Below are 22,032 nucleotides of genomic sequence, written 5' to 3' on the forward strand. Positions count from 1 at the left end.
CTGAGGGCTTGGTGCCCCTGACCCACGTTCCCTGCAAAATCATATCCCTTTCTCATCCCTGCTAAAGCTCCTACTCTGTTCAGGGATCTTGCGAAGAACATGACATGGTAAATACGTTCGTTCTGTGAGTGAATGGCCGATAATCGTTTAATAGGTTGATCTACTTCCCATATGGAATTTTCTTTTTTCAAAGCATGTACCTGGAGCCAGAAACTCAAACAGCAGAGTTTCTGGCAGTCCCAGACATCCCAGGTGCTTGGACAGATGTGAGAAAGTCTGGAGGCAGGAGAATTTGGAGCCTCTTTCAGTGTCCCACCTGTATCCCCTGGGTTCAAGTGCTGACTATGCCACTTTCTAGCTACAAAACTTGGGTCCAGGTGCTTGACTCCTCTAAACCATCTGCTTTGTGTTGGGCTCCCCTGGATGTAGACCCTGATACAAGAATTTAAGTGCAAGTATTCAGGATTGAGGGCAGTGGGGAGGTGATCCCAGGAAGCACTGTCAAGGGAATAAGACAGAGAAGGGAAGGAAGCCAATATAGGACACAGTAGCGAGCAGGTGGCCATTGTGGGCAAATAGGGCTCCCTGGGACACTATAGAATGAGCCTCAGAGTGGTCCCTCAGGAGCGATATCTTAGTCTGTTTGGCCTGCTGTAACAAAAATAGCATAGACTGGGTGGCCAATAAACAAGAAAAATGTATTTCTGAGAGTTCTGGAGGCTGAGAACTCCAAGATCAAGATGCCAACAGACTCGGTGTCTCACGAGCCTTGCTTTCTGGTCCATAGACAGCACCTCCTAGCTGTAGCACAGTAACTCCATTCATGAGGGCTCCACGCTCATGACCTAATCATCTTCCAAAGCCCCCCCACCCCCATCCTAACACTATCACCTCAGGGATTAGGATTCAACGTGTGAGTTTGGGGAGGGGGACCAAAGATTCAGTCCATAGTAAGGACTATGGGAGCTGAGCTGTACTCGTCCACCAGCTCCCATCAGTCATTGGTTGGGGACTGCGCCCACTAATTCCCCAACACTCCCAGCCTGCTGACAGAGCTCCAGGGTCCAGAGAACACCTTCCAGCTCATAGTTGGAAGCCTCAGAATATGGCGTTCACAGCAATGGCCAGGGCCAAGGGAATCTATTAGAGTATTGACAGTGACTGCAATGCTAGCCATTCCAAGGGAACAGAAGACCCACCAAAGGCCAAGGGATCAGATGAGATGGTGTAGGGCACTCAGCAAAGTACCTCGCCCATGGTCAGTGACGTTCAGTGATGGTTGTTGGTCCTGTTAGTTGTGTTCTAGTCTTGGCCACATGGATTGTTTTGGAGAGAGGTAGGAAACACAATTAGGAAGGCAGGAGTAAATCCCATTGCACAGGCTTTGAAGGACAGGCACAGCACAGGTTTGACCCAGTAGGCGGGGCTGGGGGGAGCAGAAGGTTCCGCGGTGAGCACAGTGAACAGAATCCACCAAGGCTAAGGCTGGCAAAAGGAAGCATCTTTACGGAAACTCAAGCAACGCACATGAAAGCACACAATGTCTTGGGGGGAGCAGGTGGAGGTGTCTGAAAGATGATCTGGGAGGTGTTGACCCCTCCTCCATAGAACCTTCCTGAATTGGTCAAAGGCCACAGGTTTCTGTCCTCCTGACTTATATGGATACAGCCCTCCCTGTCCTTCCCCCATCTCACTCAAAAACAGCTCATTACCTATCAAATGAAGGCTGATTAAAAATATCTCACAATGGGGCCAAAATTATTTCCACCCTTATCTTTTTTTAACCAACCTCACCCCCCTGCAAAATCCCTAGGATTTACCTGCTGGAATTCGATCTGCCCCCAAAGTAAAGAAAACGATACAAATAACAAAGCTTTTTATGGCTTTTTTTTCGAACCAAAGGGTGTCCTTTGGGAGCTCTGTCCCTGGCATCTGAGACATGGATGCTTAGGTTTCATCTGAAAGTGGGAGAAAGAACGATGAGGAACCAACAGTATTCTAAAAAATCATGGGAAATGCTATCCCCAAAAGGCATAGGGTAATCGGTACATTTGAAGCATGCTTGGAGAAATGTTTCTCTTCCTCAACATGGGTTTGGATTGTGCTGGAGGGGAAGAGTATGTTTATTGTTGGCACGGACAAGCATGCACACATGTGACTGTTTGCATGGGCGTGTGTACCTGTGTTCGGCCCAAACACACTCACAGGAATATGCTTATCAAATGGCTCAGTTCCAGTCCCTTGGCCCAAAGGCACCCTCGCATCTGGTCCCTGTGCACTGTTGGGAATCCCTTTCTCTGCTCCTTGTCTTTGTTTGAGACTCTCCAGAGAGCCCTCCGTAAGCCCATCTTTACCCTGGTGCATTCCATGCAGACCCTAACCTTCATGACTTCTCTCTGACGTCCCAGCCCAGCCAGGGCCGGGGAGAAGTTCCTGGACGATGCCCTGGGCCACACAGGAGGCTAAAGGAAATGATGCAGGAGTTACAGTTCGTCCATACTGAGTACTCAGTTGAAGGCAAGTTGTTCTTCATACTGTTGTCACTGTGACGTTTGTTCCTGATGTCACTCTTCCTGTCTGGTCCCTGGTCAAGGTTTTCACTCATCAGAAATGGCCTTTCAGCTAGGATGTTGACTGCTACCTCCAGACTTTTAAGGCAACTTGTAGTCTCCAAATGAGATGTTTTTCTTCAAGAGGATGTTTCCTCATCCATCCTGCGTGTCTGTTTGTATTATGGCCATACTCCTTCCCTTTGATATCTTTACTGCGAAATACTGTACATACTTGTGGCTTGAGAAATGGAAATCAGAAGATAACTTCCTGGATTTGGTATAGGCTGTGTACAGGGCTTGATCCCGGTAGGAATCCCAGTCAATGACCCTCGGCATTGGGACCAAGATCAAGGCTCAGCAGATCCCACCCACAGGACGTCTCTGGGCTAACCATGTTCATGCAGTCCTGACCTAAAACACCTGCTTCCCCCATCCAGCTGTGATGTGGTGATGAGTTGTGAGTCCATTGGGATTCGAATCCCAGTTCTGCCACGCAGGTGCTGTGGGATCTCGGGTGCGTCCTTTGCTACTTTGAGTTTAGATTTCTCAAGTGGACTTGGCAACTGTGGATTTTTCTGCCTGGCATACTTTGTCATCCCCCTTTATCTGTTTCCTTTAGGGAACTCTTCTCCTATGATATGCCATCTTGCTGCGGCTGTCAGTCGTAACACCCTTCTCTTCCCAACTCCTCAGGACTGGGCGTGTGCCACAGACTGGGCCAATTGTAGTACCATATTCTCCAGGTGCTGATTGGTTCTGGAGTGGGCATGAACCAAAGCCCTGGGCTTTTCTGCTAGATTGAGTAGGGAAGGCTGTCTCTTTCTGTTTAGAATCCATAAAGTGTAAGTTTGGGTCTGCTGGCTACATCTTCCTAGCAGGCAGAGAAATCTTGTCTGCTTCAGGAAAGGACTGCAGAGTGAAGTAAAACTAAGAGAAGACAGAAAACAGACAAGAGTTTCACTTGAGACGCTTGATCCAGCCATACCTGCAGCAATCATCTGTGCACTTCCTGTCTACATAAGCTCATACACTGCCTTTTCTGCGTGAGTCGCTTTGTGTAGTTTCTGTTACTTGTGAAAGAATCCTCACCAGGACAGTCTTTTTATCTATAAAAAAATGACTATAGGTCCTTGCAGGAGTCTTGTGAACATTAAATTAGATCGAAGTTGTGAAAGGGATTTGAAAATTGGTAAAACACCATGGACACCCCTCAGACGTCGCTCGTGGGAATGTAAACGCCATAGTGGAAACAGTTTATTAGTTTCTCAAATGATTAACCACAGAGTTATCATACAACTCAGAATTCCACTCCTAGGTATATACGCAGGAGAATTGAAAACATACGTTCACACAAAAACTTGTATGCAAATGTTCATAGCAGCATCATTCATAATAGTCAAAAAGTAGAAACAAGCAAATATATCTCACCTGATGAGTAGATAAACAAAACGCGGTATATCCATGCAGCGAAATGTTATTTAGCAATAAAAAGGAATGAAATACTGATCCTTGCTACAATATGGATGAACCTTGGATACAAGGTGATAGAAGCCAGACGCCAAAGGCCACCTCTTGTCTGATTCCAATGTTCAGAATAGACAAATCCGTACAGACCGAAAGTAGATCCGTGGTTTCCAGGGGACTTGGGTGAGGGAATGGGTAGTAGCTGCTAATGATTACAGAGTTTCTTTGGGAGGTCATGACAACCTTGTGGAGAAACTAAAAGTTGCTGGTGAACTTTATGGCATGTGAATTATCTCAAGAAAAATAAATATGCTACATACATGTAAAGGGTTAGTAGTATCATTACCATTGCTCAACTCAAATCCCAGCTTCCATGAAGCCCTTTATCCGAGTCTCTGAGTTTTTCCAGATTGAATCTGCATTGTGCATTTGTCACCCATACGCTGCTGCCTTGTAAGGTTTAGATAAAATGTTTAATACTCATCAAATAATAAATTATATAAATAAATGATTAAATAATAAACTATGATTACATCAATAAATACCAGGTCGTGTCTTTTTTTTTTTAATTTTTTTTCAATGTTTATTTATTTTTGGGACAGAGAGAGACAGAGCATGAACGGGGGAGGGGCAGAGAGAGAGGGAGACACAGAATCGGAAACAGGCTCCAGGCTCTGAGCCATCAGCCCAGAGCCGGACGCGGGGCTCGAACTCACGGACCGCGAGATCGTGACCTGGCTGAAGTCGGACGCTCAACCGACTGCGCCACCCAGGCGCCCCAATCGTGTCTTGTCAGCTCCACCCCTGGGGCCTCCAGCGTGGGCTTCTCTTCTGTGTTCTGCATGTTGAAGAGGGAGGGCACATCTCTTCCCCTCCTCACGCTGCCAGATTCTGAAAAGGCACACATATCGTATTCAGGACTCCAATGCCCCTGATGAGGACAATGGGAGCTAATGAAGGGGAAAAATAGAAGAATTGTTACATGAAGACCCTCAGCAGCACACCCACCAAAGGGATCTCCTTCAGCAAAGAGTGTCTGGTCTTCACAAGTGCTTCAAGCAACCCCCAAATACCTGGAGTTTGAGAACCACCAGAGAAAGCCTGAAATTGGGTGAGGCAAGAAGAGGTGGTTTGCAGCTCATTGGATAACTGTTACCGGTTAGGGTGCTCTAGGTTCAAAGCAGCCTCACTCAAACCCACTTGAACAATAAAGCGGACTCATTGGTCATATAACTGGAAAGTCCTCAGGGGAACAGGCTGAGGAGGTGGTTTGATCTAGAAGCTCAATAAGACCCTCGTGGACTTGCGTTCTCCATTCTGCCATCCCAAGACAGATCTCCTTTCTCCACCCCAACCCCTTCCACTTCTGGGCCTACATGATTCTTTGTTTCAGCCTGGGAGGGGATGTAGGAGTAGGAGAGGGAGAAAAGAGTTCCTTCCTTCCTTCCTTCCTCCCTTCTACGGGCCATTTTAGAAGAGTAAGAAAGCTTGTTTCCCAGAAAGCCTTCCTTGGTCATGTTTCCCTTTCTTAAACTATGGTCAGGGGGTGGCAATACACTGATTCATTTCAGCCTAAACCACATACCTCCCCCCCCCCCCACACATACACCCTGTGGGGATGGAATGAGCTTTCCCCAATGTCTGTGGCTAAGTGAGGGAGGTGAGGTTACTGAAATAAAACCAGGGTATCTAGCAAGAAGAGAGCAGTGTTGGGGAGGCAGGCACAACACCTATTACTAAACTCACGTGAACCTGGGCCTTCTCAAAACCCACTTCAATCCTCCAGGATCCAGCCTGAATGCCAGCTCCACTGGGAAGCCCTTCCAATCCTTCCCAGAGAGAAAATTCCTCTGGGCACCCACACATCACCTGTGCTCATTCAACCACTCATCCGTCCACCCACCCACTTACTGTGTTACTGGTACTGGGTGCTGAGGGCTGAGTGCTCAGTTGTGAACCAGAGATTTCTACCTGAATGGGGTTTTCAGTCTGGACAAGGGCAGAAAAGTTAATCAAATGATTACACTAACTTACCTAAGTATAATGAAGAAAAGAGAGGGAGAGAGACCATGTACCTGGGGAGCCTACCTGGTGAGGACGGGGGTTGGGGTGGGGGTGAAGGAAGGCTTTCCTGAGAAAGTGATGTGGGGTCCCTGCTCTCACTTTCACCACCTGTGCCATCTCACCCTCTGCCTCAATTCTCCCCTGCTGGGCAGGCCAGCCTCTACACTCCCTGGTTCTGGTCCAGGGCCTGATTTAAAGTTTGTGCAACAAATGTGCGTTGAATTTAATTGTCAGGGGTTTTGAACTGCTGGGAAGGAAGGTGGCTGCGTTCCAAAGAACAGCTTCACTGCTGTCAAAGTGGGCACAGGATCCTCCTGGCTGCGTTGGGGTGCCTCAGGTAGGAGGGGCGGACAGAGTGGAGGTGGAGCAGGGATCCGCATTCATTCCGGGGTCAGAAGCAGCACCGGGGCCTTTGCATTCCAAGCTCCCGATAACGGCAGGCGGGAGGGACGTCTCCGAATTGACGTTTGAGGGACATCCGCTCCCCTGGGCTAAGGGAGACCTCAGTCGTGGCCAATGTCTTCGGGCCACCTGAGATACCCCTCCGAGCTTTGTGAACCCTCTGAGAAACGGGAATATAAACCACTTTTGCTGCAGAGATTTGGCATTTGGTGGCGGGGTGTGGAGGGAGGCGCCGCACCGGTTCTCGGAGGCGGGGGGCGGGGGGGGGGTTCTCCCCGGCATAGGAGGAGTAGGGGCGCGGGCGGTGCGGAGAGGGCGTGGGGGGGGGGGGGCGGCACGCCGCGTGCCCAGGTGGCAGAGGGGCCGAGATTGGCCCCGCGCCCTGCGCGAGCGTGTCCGCGCGCCCCTCCCCGCCGCCCGAGCCCTCCCACTTCCTCTGCAGGAGCCGCGGCTGTCAGGGAGCCGGGCGCGCGGCTCGCAGTGCAGGCTCCCGGCGCCCGCGAGGAGGCTGCCGCTCGGGCTCGCCGCCCCGCCGCCCCGCCGCCCCTCACCCGGCCCCAGCCGCCGCCGCCGCCGCGCGCCATGGACCTGCCCAGGGGCCTCCTGGTGGCCTGGGCGCTCAGCCTGTGGCCAGGTACGTCCCCCTTGCCTCCGCGCGCCGGTGGGAGCCCCTCGGAGGGTCGGAGCTTGGCTGCTGGGGGGACGCGGTCCCCCGAGAAGCGGCGGCAGTCTAGCGGCCAAACTCCGCAAAAGAGGGCGCCGGGGCGACTCGGGGCCGGGAGTTTGTTTGGGTGTGCGGGGAGGAGTTGGGGAAGACTGAAGAGGCTCGAGTCGAGGAGCGCGGCGGGCTGGCGGCCCCGCCGGACACGCTGGCTACCTCCGGGCGCCCCGCCGGGGAGACTCGGGCGTCCCGGGAGCGCGGAGGGCGCGTGGCCCGGGCTGGGAGGGGTCCGGACGCGCGGAGCAAGCGCCGCCTCGGGAGCCCTCCTGCCTGCGGAGGGAGGCGCCTGAAGTTTGGGGAGCCGGGCGCGGCGGCCCGGGAGAGCTGGGGGGACCTGGGCGCCGAGCGCTGCCCAGAGTCCCTCCGGCCGCGGTCGGACGAAGCCCCACGGCGGGGGCCCCTAGGACGAAGCCCCAGGGGCGAGCGGTCGCCGGCCGGGCCGAAGGCGACGGGCGCAGCTTCGCAGTCCAGGGCCCCAGAAACCTTACCTGACACGCGGGGTAGGGACGGGGCAACCGGCGCTCGAAATTATGCAGTTATTCAATAATCGGGGGAAGCCGCCGTCGCCGAGGCGCGCGCCGCCCGCCTAATGCAATCCAGGTGTCCGGGCGCGGCGAGGACCTCGGGCCGGCCGGGCGCACTGCCGGCAGCCAGAAGCGGGCCCTGGGCTCTCCGCACTGGGGCCACCCGGCCCGGGCTTCTCCACCCCCGGCGACCCGGCCCGACCCGGGCTGGCGGCCAGCGGCGCCGTTCTACCGGTGGCGACTGCTTTCGGGGCCTCTCCTTTGCGCAGCGGAGTGTCCCGGCGGGGACCAGAGCCCGCCGCGGGGACTGGCCGCCCGGCCTCGCCTCCCCTTCCGCATGGGTCAGGCTGGGGCTGGAGCGGTACTGGGGTCAGACGCGGGGGCAGCAGGGAAGGAGCAGACAGGGAGCACCGGTGGCGACCCCCCAGCCCGGGCTCACTCACCGCCGTCCCAGGGTGCCACGGAAACAAGTGCACCCCCCATCGGTCTCTAGCGGAGACTCTGGAAGGGCCTGTAGTTGAAAGAGTTTCTGGCCATGGATTTCAGTCCAGATCCTAGAGCCACGAAGCAAACATTGCCGCTTTAAGTTGTTGGGGGAAAGGAGTGTTGGGGAGGGCATCAGGCCACCAGGCCAGCATACGTCTAGAAACCGGCTGCAGGGGGAGGTGAAGTCCACTCTAGGTCTTTTAGACAGGAGGGAAGGTAACTCCAGGAACTGTCTTCAAATCACGGGGAGATCCAGTCTTAGGAAAAGGGAGCCTTGTGTGGCTCCAGTTAGGAGGAACCTTCCCACCGGACCTGAGATGGAGAAAGTCTGGACCTCAGAAAGCTAAGAATGAAGTCTTTGGAATCAGAGCGCTTCCATCCTGGCTCTGCTGCCCACTAGCTGTACAATCTTGGGCACAATATGCAATCTCTCCAACAGGTTTCCTTCTTTGTGGAACGGAGATAGAAACTCAGACCGAGTTCATAAAGTACTCCAGATAATTAAGTGAGGCACTGTCAGAAAAGTCCTTAACACAGGGCTTGGTGCACAGCAGGGCAGAAGCCATTGTTGTTAATGTCGTTTACTCCAGCAGGAATGGTGGGGGCGGGCGGGGGGGGGGGCGCTAGGGGAGTGGGGTGAAGGACAGGGACAGGATTTGTGACTCAGAATTCCCTTTAAATGGAGAAAAACCACCCTTAAGTTATGTATGGTCAGTTTGGGTTCTTAAAATATGGGATTCATTAAACATATCAATCAATGTTGGAACGACGACATCTGCTTGCAAGAAACTGGGCGTGGGGACCAAGTATGTGTGCAGTCTGGGTCCTGCCTGGAGCTGGGAATAAGGCAAGGCCAGAGGAAGCTGAATAGAGGGATTAGGGAGTGAACAGCACAGAAAAACTAAGGACTATGGTTCACACAAGAGAAGTTCAGTTCCACTTGATTAGCAAAGGAGGCTTCCTGAGGGGAGGAGAGCCTTGAAAGGGTGTGGAGAGTGTGGAGAGGCCTCAAAGTAGGATTGTTTATAAGTTAGAGTGTTATTTCCTGGGACTAATTAAAGAGAGAGAGAAAAAAAGGATATTTTAAACCACAAAGGTGACTCTATTTTGGACCCAAAATTGGAAAGGTTGGGGCGGGGGTTGGGGGGGTCAGTGGGTCCATCCCCCTGGCTCCAGAGCAAGATTGATGTCAGTCTCCCAATGGTGCATCACATGGATTCAATGTGAGGATTACCAGGAAGCTTGCCTGATGGTGACGGCAGAGCTTGGCTGAGCAGGGAACCTGTCACAGGCCAAGTTGGGAGTGAATGCACGTGGAAGCCATTATGAGTTTGGAGCTGCTATCTTGCCAGAGCTTCTGCTGTAAGTTGGGCAAGGTGATGGGTGGGCGAAACTAGAAAGGAAGAAAAAAGGAATAAAGAGAGAGAGAGAAGGAGGGAAAGGGGAAGGAAGGAAGGGAGGAAGGAAATAAAAGAAGGAGGGAAGAAGGGAAGAGGAAGGGAGGATGGAGGGAAGGAAGGATGGAAGGAAGGAATAGGAAATAGACAAACCCAAAGGCTTTTGTAGCTGACATCCAGGTAAAACAGATCCATTGATCAGAAGTTTCTATCATAACATATCTGTAATAAGGGTTCATGAGTAATAATTCTTTAAAACTCAATCTTTACTGAGCACCTATTGTCTGCGGTGCTCCATAAAGGCACACAGGGAGATCAGACACAGCGTGGGGGTGAAAGCCCGGAGGTCTCACTCCCTGGACTGGGTCTGGCCTCTGCCAGTTAGGACTCTGTGCTCTTTGCAAATTACCAAGTGGTTCTGTGCCTCAGCTTTCTCATCTGCAAAATGGGGATGATAATAAGAGCCTTTACAGAATTATCCAAAGATTAAATGAGTAAGTGTAAATACAGTGCTTGGAAAGTTCCAGCACATATTAAGCATTCAGGGAGGTTGTCTTTCTTCTCCAGCAGCAGCAGCTTAGGACTGAAGGTACTGACCGTACAGTAAGGGATGGAAGGATGCACGGAGTTGTAGCTGTCAAACTCAAGTCCATAGGAGAGGTCTAAAGGAAGTGCTACGTGTGAGGGTGCTGGAGAAGACATACATGTCAAGGCCCCAAATAGACCCAAACTTTTCCAGCCCCTTTCCTAAAGACCTGGCCTGAAGTCTTGATCATGATGGGAATTGAGGGATTCTATCTCTCTCTCTCTCTCTCTCTCTCTCTCTATCTATCTATCTATCTATTTATTTTGGTTGAGGCTGTCATGAAGTCAATGCAATCTTAGTGTGAGTGTCTTGTGGTATTTTGTGGCATGGAGAAGAACCATACCATGCGGCATGGCCCTTGTGTGTCCCTGTGGAAGCAGGGGGTGGGGGGGCGGTTCTTATTCAGCAGAAAAACCTCGTCTGGGAAAAAAAACACAGTACTAGGCACCATGGGTGTGCAAAGACTAAAAGGATCCAAGCCCGGCTCTCCAGCTGTGGGGCTTGTCAGCCAAGCCTCTCAGCTGAGGAGCTTCTGGACCCTTCCACACGCGGGTCTCGGGGCCCCTGAAAAGAGCAGTGGAGTATCACCTTCTTTCTAGTTATTCACTGTGGCCAGCGTCTATCCCACCGTGGCCCCCCAGAGATGGGATGTCTATCTCCTTGCTGTTCTCCTTGTCCCCGCCCACCCACACAGGGCTGTGGGCCCCTACGGAACTCAGACAGCGACTCACCTTCATTTTGACCTCCCCGGAAGCTCTTTCTCTCCCCTCCTGGAGGGGAAGCTTCCTTCAGCAGCAGGCAACTTCCCTTCCATCCTCTCTCCTCCTTGCTTAGGACAAAACTGTGGTCTGAGCTGGCTTGGCTCTTTAGTTCTTTGTGTTTTTTTTATAGTAGGTTTTTTTTTTTTTAATAGAAGTACAACTGATATCCAGTATTGTATTCGTTTCAGGTTACAACACAGTGATTCAACATTTATACGTCTTATGAAATGCACACCGTGATGAGTGGTTGCAACCTGCCACCACAGAAAGCGATTACAATATTACTGACTAGAGTCCCCAGGCTGTACTTTTCATCTCCAGGACTTTTTTGATTAATAACTGGAAGTTTGTGCCTCTTAATCCCTTTCACCTCTGGCAGCCCAGTTTATTCCCTGTATTGATGAGTCTATTGGTCTTGTTCTGTTTGTTCATTTGCTTTGTTTTTTAGATTCCGCGTGTAAATGAAATCACGTGGTATATGTCTCTTTCTGACTTATTTCACTTAGTGCCGTACCCTCTGGGTGTTACCCATGTTGTTGTGATTGGCAAGATTTCATTATCTTCTGTGGTTGAGTAATGTCCCATTGCGTACACAAAGTACATCTTTATCCATTCGTCTATCAATGGACACTTAGGTTGCTTCCATATCTTAGCTATTGTAAATAGTGCTGTGATGAACAACAGAGGGCATATATCTTTTTGAATTAGTGTTTTCATTTTGGGGGAGTAAATACCCAATAGTGGAATTACTGAGTCGTTCAGAACTATTAAAATAGTTCTATTTTTAATTTTTTGAGGAATTGCCATACTGTTTTCCACAGTGACTGCACCAATTTACATTCCCACCAATAGCACATGGGTTCTCTTTTCTCCACATCCTCACCAACATGTGTTTTTTCTTGTCTTTGTGATGATGGCCATTCTGACAGGTGCGAGATGATACTTCGTTGTGGTATTGATTTGCATTTCACTAATGATGAGTGATATTGAGCATATTTTCAGGTGCCCACCGGCCATCTGTATGTCTTCTTTGGAAAAGGTGTCTATTCAGTTTCTCTACCCGTTTTAAAATCAGATTGCTTTTTTTTAAATGACTTCTTATATTTTGGGGGGTATTAACTACTTATCAGATACATCATTTGCAAATATTTTCTCCCATTTAGTAGATGTGGATTTTTTCATTTTGGTGATGGTTTGCTTTGCTGTGCAAAAGCTTTTAGTCTGAGGTAGTCCCAATTGTTTATTTTTGCTTTTGTTGTCCTTGCCTCGGGAGACAGACCCTCCCAAATATTGCTAAGACCCATGTCTAGGAGTTTACTGCCTATGCTTTCTTTTAGGGGTTTTATGGCTTCAGGTATCACATTTAGGGCTTTAATCCATTTTGAGTTTATTTTTTTATATGGTGTAAGAAAGGGGTGCCCTTCCTTCCTTCCTTCCTTCCTTCCTTATTTCCTTCCTCCCTTCTTTCTTCCTTCCTCCTCTCCCCTCTTCTGTTCCTTCCTTCCTTCTTTCCTTCTCTTTTCCTCCCTTCCTTCCTCCCTCCCTTTCCTTCCTTCCTTCCTTCCTTCCTCCCTCCCTTCCTTCCTCCCTCCCTCCCTCCCTCCCTTCCTCCCTTCCTCCCTCCCTTCTTTCTTCCTCCTCTCTCCTTCCCATTCCTTCCTTCCTTCTTTCCTTCCTTTTTTTCCTCCCTTCCTCCCCCCCGTTCCTTCCTTCCTTCCTTCCTTCCTTCCTTCCTTCCTTCCCTACCATGTAGCTGTCTAGTTTTCCCAACACCACTTATTGAAGAAACTGTCTTTTCCCATTGTATGTTCTTCTGTCCTTTGTTATAGATTAATTGACCATATACACATGGGTTTATTTCTGGGCTCTCTGCTTGGTCCCGCTGATCTATGTGTCTATCTTTGTGCCAGTGCCATACTGTTTTGATTACTACAGCTTGTAGTATAGTTTGAAATCCAGGATTGTGATACCTCGAGCTTCGTTCTTCTCTCTCAAGATTGCTTTGGCTATTCGGATCTTTTGTGGCTCCATACAAATTTGGGGATTATTCTAGTTTTGTGAAAAATGCTATTGGTATTTTGATGGAGATTACATTGAATCTGTACATTGCTTTGGGTAGTGTGGACACTTTAACACTTAATTCTTCCAGTCCATGAATATGCTGTATCTTTCCACTTATTGGTTCATCGTCAATCTCTTTCATCAATACCTTACAGTTTTCAGAGTATAGGTCTTTTACCTCCTTGGTTAAATTTATTCCCAGTTATTTTCTTCTTTTTGATACAATTGCAAATAGGATTTTCTTGATTTCTCTTTCTGCTAGCTCATTATTAGTGTATAAAAATGCAACAGATTTCTGTCTAATAATTTTATATCGTGCAATTTTAATGAATTCATTTATTAATTCTAATAGCTTTTTGGTGGAGCCTTTAGGATTTTCTATATATATCATGTTATTTGCAAATAGTGGCAGTGTTCCTTCTTTATCAGTTGAGATGCCTTTTATTTCTTTTTCTTGTCTGGTGACTGTAGCTAGGATTTTGGATACTATGCGGCAAGGTTGGACAGCCTTGTGTTGTTCCTAATTTCAGAGGAAAAGTTTTTCACTATTGAGTGTGATGTTGGCTGTGGATTTGTCATATGTGGCCTTTATTATGTTGAGGTATACAATGGCCTCCAGCTGACTCCGAACCCACATGCCCTCAGTGTGGAGTGCTTGCTAGAGGGAGCTGTGGTCCAGGTGGGGGTCCAACCCCCATCATGTAAATCCCAGCTGGACAAATTCTTAGCTGAAAGCCCAGAAGTTTGTTACCAGTGTGGGGAGAAGGGGAGGCAAGAGGCTGGAGTTGGTCCTCTTGTAAACCCCAATTAAATAAGCTTTCCAAAACATTCCATTCCATGGAATGGCTTTCATACCCTTCATGTTTTTATGACCTGAGTCCCAACGTAAATAAAATCCCACCTGGAGGGAAAAGCCAGGGTGGTCACATTGCCTCCCTGCCTCTGTCCCTCATTTCGTTGTTCACCCACGTGCTTCCTGAACAGCAGCAGCGATCACCATGTGCGTGGCCTGGGAACCCAACTGCCTGGGTTCAAATCTTTTCTCCTCGGCAAACCCTGGAGAAGCCCCTCTGGGCCTCATTTTTCCTCATCTGTGTAATGGGGAGAAAAACAACATCACAGGCTGGTGCGTGCTAAACGTCCGATGATCTGTACGTGGCTCACTCCTATCAAGTGCTTCGAGCAGCATCTGGCACCCAGTCAGCCGTCGGCTAACAGCAGCAGGTATCCCCTTCCCACCGTGCGTCATTTGATTGATGCCGTCCGCTGTGTTGAGCACGTTCTCACATCTCACTTAGGCCCTGCCGCTGCCTCACGAAGTCACGACTGCAATCACCAGAATACACGCGAGGAGCGTGTGGGTTCATCCAAGGTCATGCCGATAGAGTAAGAGGTCGCATCAGGATTGTTTGACGCCCAAGCCATGGCTCTTCCTTAATCCATTCATGATATTTCTTTGGGAACTGGGCCCGGAGAGCATAGATAGATGAGTAAGGTGCTCCTGCTGAAGGAGCTGTCTTCAGGGAAAATGAGATCAGCGCTCAAATGGCCATCCGCTCAAGGGCACCAGCCCAGGAGTGGCCACTCCCTTCTTCAGACTCAGCTAGACACTGGCTTCTCAGTCAAGGTGCCGGCCTGATGAGAAGCGACGCTCACATGGTGCCTCAGAATGTAAGCAAGGCTCTCCCTCCCTCGCCTCACAGCTCAGGGCCGAGAGAGGCTCTCTACCCGCTGCCCCCAAGTTCCCAGTGCTCTGGACCACGCCACCCGCCCCCAGACTCCCTCTCCAGTCCCTTCTCGGGGTCCGGGCTGAGCAGTTCTCTTCTCCTATTCCCCTAATCAAAACCTGCTCTGAGCCCCAGACCTAATGATTTAATTCAGGCTGAAGGGCACTAATGAGTGATGACAATTTCATGTGTCCTACCTGAAGGGGTTTGCATTTTAACTGGACTGTACCTTGAGCTCAAGGGACAAGGGGCTGATGGTAAAATGTCAGGTGCAGAGGCCAACCAGCAGACTAAATATTTGAGGCTGGGGACCTGCCTTCACGTGGTCCAGCCACTTGGCCCACTCTTCCGGCCCTTGTGGATGACGGAGGCCCCATCCTGTAAGTTAGAAGGATCCCGTCTGTGGCTTGGGTGATGCACTAGAGCAGACAGAGGCTTTTCCACGTGGCATGTGGGGTGAGTTAGGCAAGTTGCTATAGCAACATACTCCAGGATTCCAAACAGGATGACACAGAGAAGGGGTTCCTGCCTCTGCAGCTGGGGTTGATAGTTTTCTTCCTCCAGAGCATCACCCAGCTGGGCCAGGCTATCAGAAATCCTGACCCTGCAGATTTCCTAGGCCTCTGTCTTTGCAGATTGGGAGGGCTGTGCCTCAGGAAGGCCATGGGGAAAAAAACCCAAACTGAGCAAGTGGGTGCAGCTCCTGATGAGCATTTCCATATGTTCATTCTATCAATGAGGAGGGGCCAAGTGAGGCTTAGAGGTCCTGCCATGGCCAGTATGTCCATTAGGTAGATGGAGAAACTGAGGCTCTTAACGGTTTTCAGCTCTTAACTGATCTCTTAACCTGAGATCACATGGGAACTCAGAGGCAGGTTCTCTGGCCACAGATGAGGTTAGGAATCTAATTTGCTACACCTAATTTAAGGAGCAAGCAATGCTTCAGGCAAAGGAATGAAGTTCTAATGGTAGAACTTCTACATCTGTGGCAGGCAGGTGGGATAAGATCATTGAAATCATTCTCTATAGACCTCTGGTATTCCCCGCCCCCCACAGTTCTCTCTCTCAGCCTGGCCATCCCCAGGCCACTGCCCCAGACCACTGCCCCCTCCTACCAGAAAGGTCACAAAGCAGCGCCCATGTTTTCTTCCTCTACCAGAACTAGTCTTTCCCTGGGGTTAATAGCCTCTCAGATCCAGTAGCTGGTGGCGATCATAAAGTCCCACAAATAATTTGTAGGCAGGGCTCTTCTCTGGGTTTATTCACACCGTTTGCCACACGTGCAAGACCAGCCCCATCATCTACAAAACCCGGTACAAAATGAAAACGCAGGGCTCCTCGTTTAAAAAGATTAAGAATTCCAGGATGGCCACCACAGAGCATTAAATCAAGTGTGGGCCCTTCTGAGTGTAGGGCCCTGAGCAGCTGCCCAGGTCGCACACCCATGAAGCTAGCCTGCTCATGTGGTTCTCCCCACAGGCCTGTACTTTGGCAGGGAGGCACCATGATCCCACTTTACAAATGAAGAAACTGAGTGGCTTGTCCATTTGACTCACGTGTACTGAGCACCCACTACACCTCCAGATCTGGGGATTTCAAAATAGATAAGGCACAGCCTCTTCCTCGGGGGACACGGTGGGAGCAGGAAGGCGCAGATCACATACAGACTGTAGGGCTCGTGCAGAGTGCTGGTGCCCACGATGCTGGGGTGTCCCATGAAGCAGTTCTAAAGGCGGAGTGAGGCCTGCGGGATGCATTTGAAGCCGTGGAAATCAAAAGATGCTTCCCTCTCCAGCTACTACTGGCCCAAGACCACTTTGAGAACCTTTGGTGGGGGGGGTGGGGCACCTTCCAAGCACTTGGCGCTAGGCTCTGGAGTAGCCACCTTGCGGAATGCATGAGGCCAAAACTTGAATTTTCTGGCCTTTCTGCAGCCGCAGGTACTTGTACTGCTGTGGTCCTGCGGGCCGATACTTTATGAGGGGATACTCCTCGGGCTTTTTGCCCACTCTGCCCCACCCATCTTGGTCTGTCATGGAATATTGCAGACGATCAGCAAATCCAGCGTCCTTCATCCTGGATGAACAAGGGGATGGCGGCCTGCATAAAACAGAACCTTTGCCCAGGCCCCACCCCAGAACACATCATCACTCTCTGTTAGAGCCCAGCAGCATCACGTTTTTTAAAACTCCCCCGTCATTCCAACAGACAGCCATGGCTGAGAATCACTGATGACCTCGAAGCCCAGTCCCCAGTGAAGCAGAAGAGAAAGCACCGTCCGGGAAGGGAATGACTTACCCAGGGTCACACAACAGCCAGTGGTGAAGCCAAGATTTCACCAGTTCTCCTGAGCCCCAGTTCCTCCAGTCCACACCCACCCCCACCCCCACCCCAGCCTGAGCTGGCGCAGGATTCATAGCCAGGCTGGGCTGGAAACCCAGCTTGGAGTCAAAGTTTGAGAGGCTGAGCACAAGGTGGAATTTGGGGGTGGGAGTTGGCACGTGGGGGGTTGATCGTTGGAGACCCTCTCTGTGTCTCCTACAAAGCCATGAGCTATTGGGCACTGGGCCCCAAGCAGGAAACCCAGAAAAGCCAAAGAGGGGCTTTGGAGGATACTGATCTGCTGAGGATCCTGGTCAGAACTGCCAACAGACAGATGGAGAGGCACGGGGGTTGGGGGCGGGATGGGAGGTGTCCAGCAGGGGTCAGACGAAGCCCCCTAGCATCATTGCAACCCTCTGATTCTGGGGCCTGCTGAAACTGTTGTCAGTGTTCGAGTGAAGGAAGCGCCCAACTCAGGATGGGGCACAGACAAAGCAAAGCCTTGTGGGGTGGGAAAGGGATGCTCCGTCAGGAAGAGAGATCTGGGGACAGAGCAGGAGGGCTCTGGGACCTCCCTGAAGCCCCAGCCCAACTCAGGTGTCATTGTCTCCCTGACCCCCATTCCATCAGACCATTTTCAATAGCAGCCAAGGTAAAGCTAAAATACAAAGTAGTGTCATCACTCCCCTGCTTAAAACCTTCAGTGGCTCCCTATTGCCATCAGGTTGGCAGAGCTAACCAGACCCTGAATAGCTGGCCCTGGCCTGTGCTCAGGACCCACCTGGAGCAGCACCACATGCACCAGCACCCACACCCTCCCAGAGGGCCCCCACCAGACCGAGCTTAGTTTTCCAGGCACACCAGCTCACTCTGGCCTTCACTCATGTTGTTCCTTAGATCCCATTCTGCCTCCTCCTTTTTCCTGGCTGCCTCCTACTTATTCTTCAGGTCTCCACTTGGGCTCCAGTTCCTCCTGGAAGCCTCACCTTAGCCCCTCAACGAGACCTTGGAGACCTGTATGATCTCAAGACACCCTGCACTTTACTGACCACACAGTATTATAATTGGTTGCACATCTTCCTCCACCGAACTAAGAGCAGAGACCACATCTCGTACCACTCCCGGTGTCCCTAGCTCTCACCAAGCGCCACAGTAGATGCTTGATTAATATGTATTAAATATGTAAGAACTGTCTATCCGAGTAAACAGAAAGTTTTGTTTTTTTTTTTAACATTTATTTATTATTGAGAGACACAGAGAGACAGAGCATGAGCAGGGAAGGGGCAGAGAGAGGGGGAGACACAGAATCGGAAGCAGGCTCCAGGCTCTGAGCTGTCAGCACAGAGCCCGACGCAGGGCTCGAACTCACAGACCGCGAGATCCTGACCGGAGCCAAAGTCGGATGCTTAACCGACTGAGCCACCCAGGCGCCCCTAAACAGAAAGGTATTTAAGGGCAAGATAATGTCTTACATTTCTCTGCACATGTACCCCCAGGGGGTCCTAACACAGGGACCTGTGTGAGCCGGGCCCTGTGCTCGGTGCTCTAGTGGGTAAAAGATAAGAGATACATCCTGTCCTCCGATGAGTTTATGGTTTAGTGGGAGAGACAGGGCCTTTGTATAAATAACTGTAATATAAGGGAGGAAGTCACACAGAGAAAAGACTCTGGGATTTGAGAGTTGGGAAAGAGATCGCAAATGCAGGAGGGGTAGAGAGTGTATCTGGGCAAAGGGCGTGATGTTGGTCAGCGGGATATTGGAAGGTGTGCCACGGGGAACTGAGAGAAGGGAACACCTTCAGGGCCGAGGCACTGAGAGGGGACCTGAATGCCAGCTAAGACATTGGATTTAGCAGATGGGGAGCCATTGGAGGTTTCTGAGGGAGGGTGGTGGCGTGTTTGAATCTGTGTTTTGAGAAGTTCTGGGGGACGGAGGAGGGTGAATGCGACAGGACAACTGAGACCAGGTGGAATGAGGTAAGACAGACGTGGAGTGACCCAGGGGCCACCAGAGCCTGGTGGAGAGGTGGCAAGATGAAAGGAGAAGAACGAGGCTGGAGGGACAGAATGGAGCGGGGCCTGGTCATCTGGGGAAGAAAGGTGTCAGGGAGGCCAAGCGGCAGCACCACTGGCTTGTGCGGAGGAGGAGGTTGGAGGAGGGGAAGTCGAGTCCGTTCTAGACATGCTGACTTTGCGGGGCTCTCGGGGCTGGTGGAGGGGGCCCTCAGGCAATTGGAAACGTTGGCGCGGGAGCTTGGAGGCGAGTCCGACTCCGAGTGCTTTGACTGGGAGCCTGTCACACAAATGTGCTTAGTGACACAACGCACGCAGGCCTAAGTGAGAGGAAGCACCCGCGGATGGGGCCTCCCGGCCTCCAGCCCCTGCCCAGGCCCAGAAGCAGTGATTCATGCCCCAAACTTAAAGAGAACCCAGATTTTGATTTTAAAAGCCTTTCAGAGCAGAAGAAGCCAAGGAGAGGGCCAGGCCAGACCACAAGCCAAACATCAGCTGTGGAATGTGCTTGCTGCTGACGGTGAGGCCAGCCAGGGGCAGAGACACTGGCAGCCTCAGTGAGAGGCCCTGCCGATTGTCCCGAATGTGTCCGAAGTGTCGCCAAGATGGTCCCTGCTCTTTTCTCTCTCTTCCGTGTGGCTCTGCCTGCGTTCTGCTCATCTTAAAACTAGCTCTCCCCACCACACCCCAGCCTGCCCACTAGGCCCACATCATCGGTGCCCTGAAAGCCCCCGTGCCTTCGGCCTTCCCATCTCCACTCACTCAGCCTGGAGGACCAGGGCCAGGAGGCAGGCAGTTGTCTGGGGGCCACTTTGGGGGGACCCAGAAAGGCTCCCGTGGCTGGCGGTAAGAGCCACCTAACTGGTCCCCCTGCCTCTGCTCTGGCCCCTTGAGGCTCAACCCCCCTAGTAGCCAGAGGGATGCTGCTGGAATGTAGGTCAGATCATGTCATGTCCCTCATCTGAGTAAGAGGCCCCGTTTGATCTAGCTTCCCCTGCCTTTCTGACCTCATCCTGACTCCTCCCCCACTTGCTCCTTCTGCTCCACCCTCACAGTCTCTGGAAGGTTCTTCCCCACAACGAGCATCTCGGGCTTCGAACTTGTGGTTCCTTCTGCCTGGGGGGCTCCTCACCAAAGAGTTTCTCTCACTTACTTCAGGCCTTTCCTCCAACATCACCCTCTCAGGGAGGCATTTAATGGCTCCCCCGACGAAAATGTCAACCTCCCCCTGCGTACATGCACAGACATAAACACCCTCCCCTGCTTCAGTCTCTCTGAGGTATCTCTCATTATTTAGCATCATTGCTTGTTTATTTTTTCACCTTGTCTGTTGTCTCCTCCAACAGAATGTGATCAGGAGAGCAAGGATTCGTGTATGTTGTGTTTACTTCTGTCTCCCAGGGTCCAGAGCAGTGCCTGGCCGGGGGAGACAAGCAGTAAATAGTTGTGGAATGAATGAATCGATCAATGAAAACTCACTCAAGCCTGCAACCTCCTGAAATCCCATTAACTAATCCCCACTGAGGTTAGTATCGCCCTGGTTCCAGTCACCTTTCTCAACAGGCCAGGCCCCTGGGTGGGCATGTGCTCAGCCCTGACACTCCCAAGGCCATTTGTTTTTAGATTAAAGGCTTTCTTTCCAGACAAGGAGAGGCAACAGGCAGTTGCAGGTGGGCAGGACAAGGAGGGCTGCTGAGGTGGAAGAGGGGCTCTTGAGGGGAGGAGGGCCTTGAAAGGGGCACATCAGTTCACAGCAGACAGCCCAGGCCGGCCCAGCTGGCCCCGTGCTATTCGGTATTATGACTATGACTCAGAACGTGAGGAGATGTGAGAAAGGCCTTGTTTTTACACAGTGCCAACTGATGTATATAATGAGACTTCCCAGGAAACAAGGCAGGGAGAGCACAAGTTTAAAATGCTCGGTTTCCCACAAAAGGGTGGTGATTCAGACATCACCCATGTACCGCAGGATGTGACCATGTCATTTAGTTCGGAGGAAGGAGCTGGCGGTGCCCGGAGAAGATGGCAGGGACCAAACGGTAGATCCCAGGTTACGGTCCAATCCCTGGGTGCCACTGGACCAGAACCGGCCCTGGGGACTTGGGAGATGACGTGAAACCCGTCACACAGGTGGAGAGGCTGAGTCTGAGCCCAGCGAGGTTCATATGAGCGGCACGTTGCTGTGACTTGGGCTTTGAATACCGGCGCTGACACTTGCTAAGTGTGTGATTTTGGACAAGTCACTTCCTCTCTCTAGGATATATAATGGAAATGATGATGCCCACCATGTGGGATTAGTAGGAAAAATTAGAGATGATGCTGATCACTGCAAAATGTCCGGTAGGGACAGGGAGCCGAATAAATGTTAATTTATTATATTTAGCAATAGTAATGCTTGATAACATTCATAGAGGGCTTCCAGGAATCGGGCTTTGTTCTAATTGCTTGTCTTCTCAATAATCCTGTAAGAGGGGTGCTAGTCCCCCATTTTAGAGATGAGAAACTGAGGCATGTAGATGTGAAGGAACTTACCCAAGATCACCCAGATGATAAAGTCAACCTGGGATTTGAACCCAGGCAGTCTGACTCCACTGACTGCAGTCCCTAGAGACTTTGGGACTTGCCCAAGGTCACACAACTGCCACCGAACAAGAGAACCAGAGTCCAAATCCAGGTTTGATCACCTGAAAACCCACTTCTTCCCTGCTTTTTTTAAAAAAAAAAATTGAATCGTTTATGTATTTTTGAGAGAGGGACAGAGACAGAGTGCAAGCAGAGGAGGAACAGAGAGAGAGGGAGACCCAGAATCTGAAGCATGCTCCAGGCTCTGAGCTGTCAGCACAGAGCCAGATGTGGGGCTTGAACCCACAAACCGCGGGTTTGACCTGAGCTAAAGTCGGACGCTCAACCGACTGAGCCACCCAGGCGCCCCGTCCTTGCTTTTTATGTACT

General features: G+C 51.0%; 1 protein-coding gene across 2 annotated transcripts in view; it reads left to right on the plus strand.

The window, feature by feature from the left end:
• The first annotated feature begins 6,987 nt into the window (after window positions 1-6,987).
• Window positions 6,988-22,032, plus strand: part of ITGA11 (integrin subunit alpha 11) — a 129,293-nt gene continuing 114,248 nt past the window's right edge. For both annotated transcript variants that reach the window (XR_007152818.1, XM_047861771.1), the window contains exon 1: window positions 6,988-7,116. Coding sequence is in view for 1 of the 2 variants with exons in the window: in XM_047861771.1 (XP_047717727.1) it covers window positions 7,065-7,116 (52 nt within the window). In the remaining variant the exon portion in view is untranslated. The remainder of the gene's footprint in view (window positions 7,117-22,032) is intronic.

Source organism: Prionailurus viverrinus, chromosome B3, assembly GCF_022837055.1.
Source record: "Prionailurus viverrinus isolate Anna chromosome B3, UM_Priviv_1.0, whole genome shotgun sequence".
NCBI lineage: Eukaryota > Metazoa > Chordata > Mammalia > Carnivora > Felidae > Prionailurus > Prionailurus viverrinus.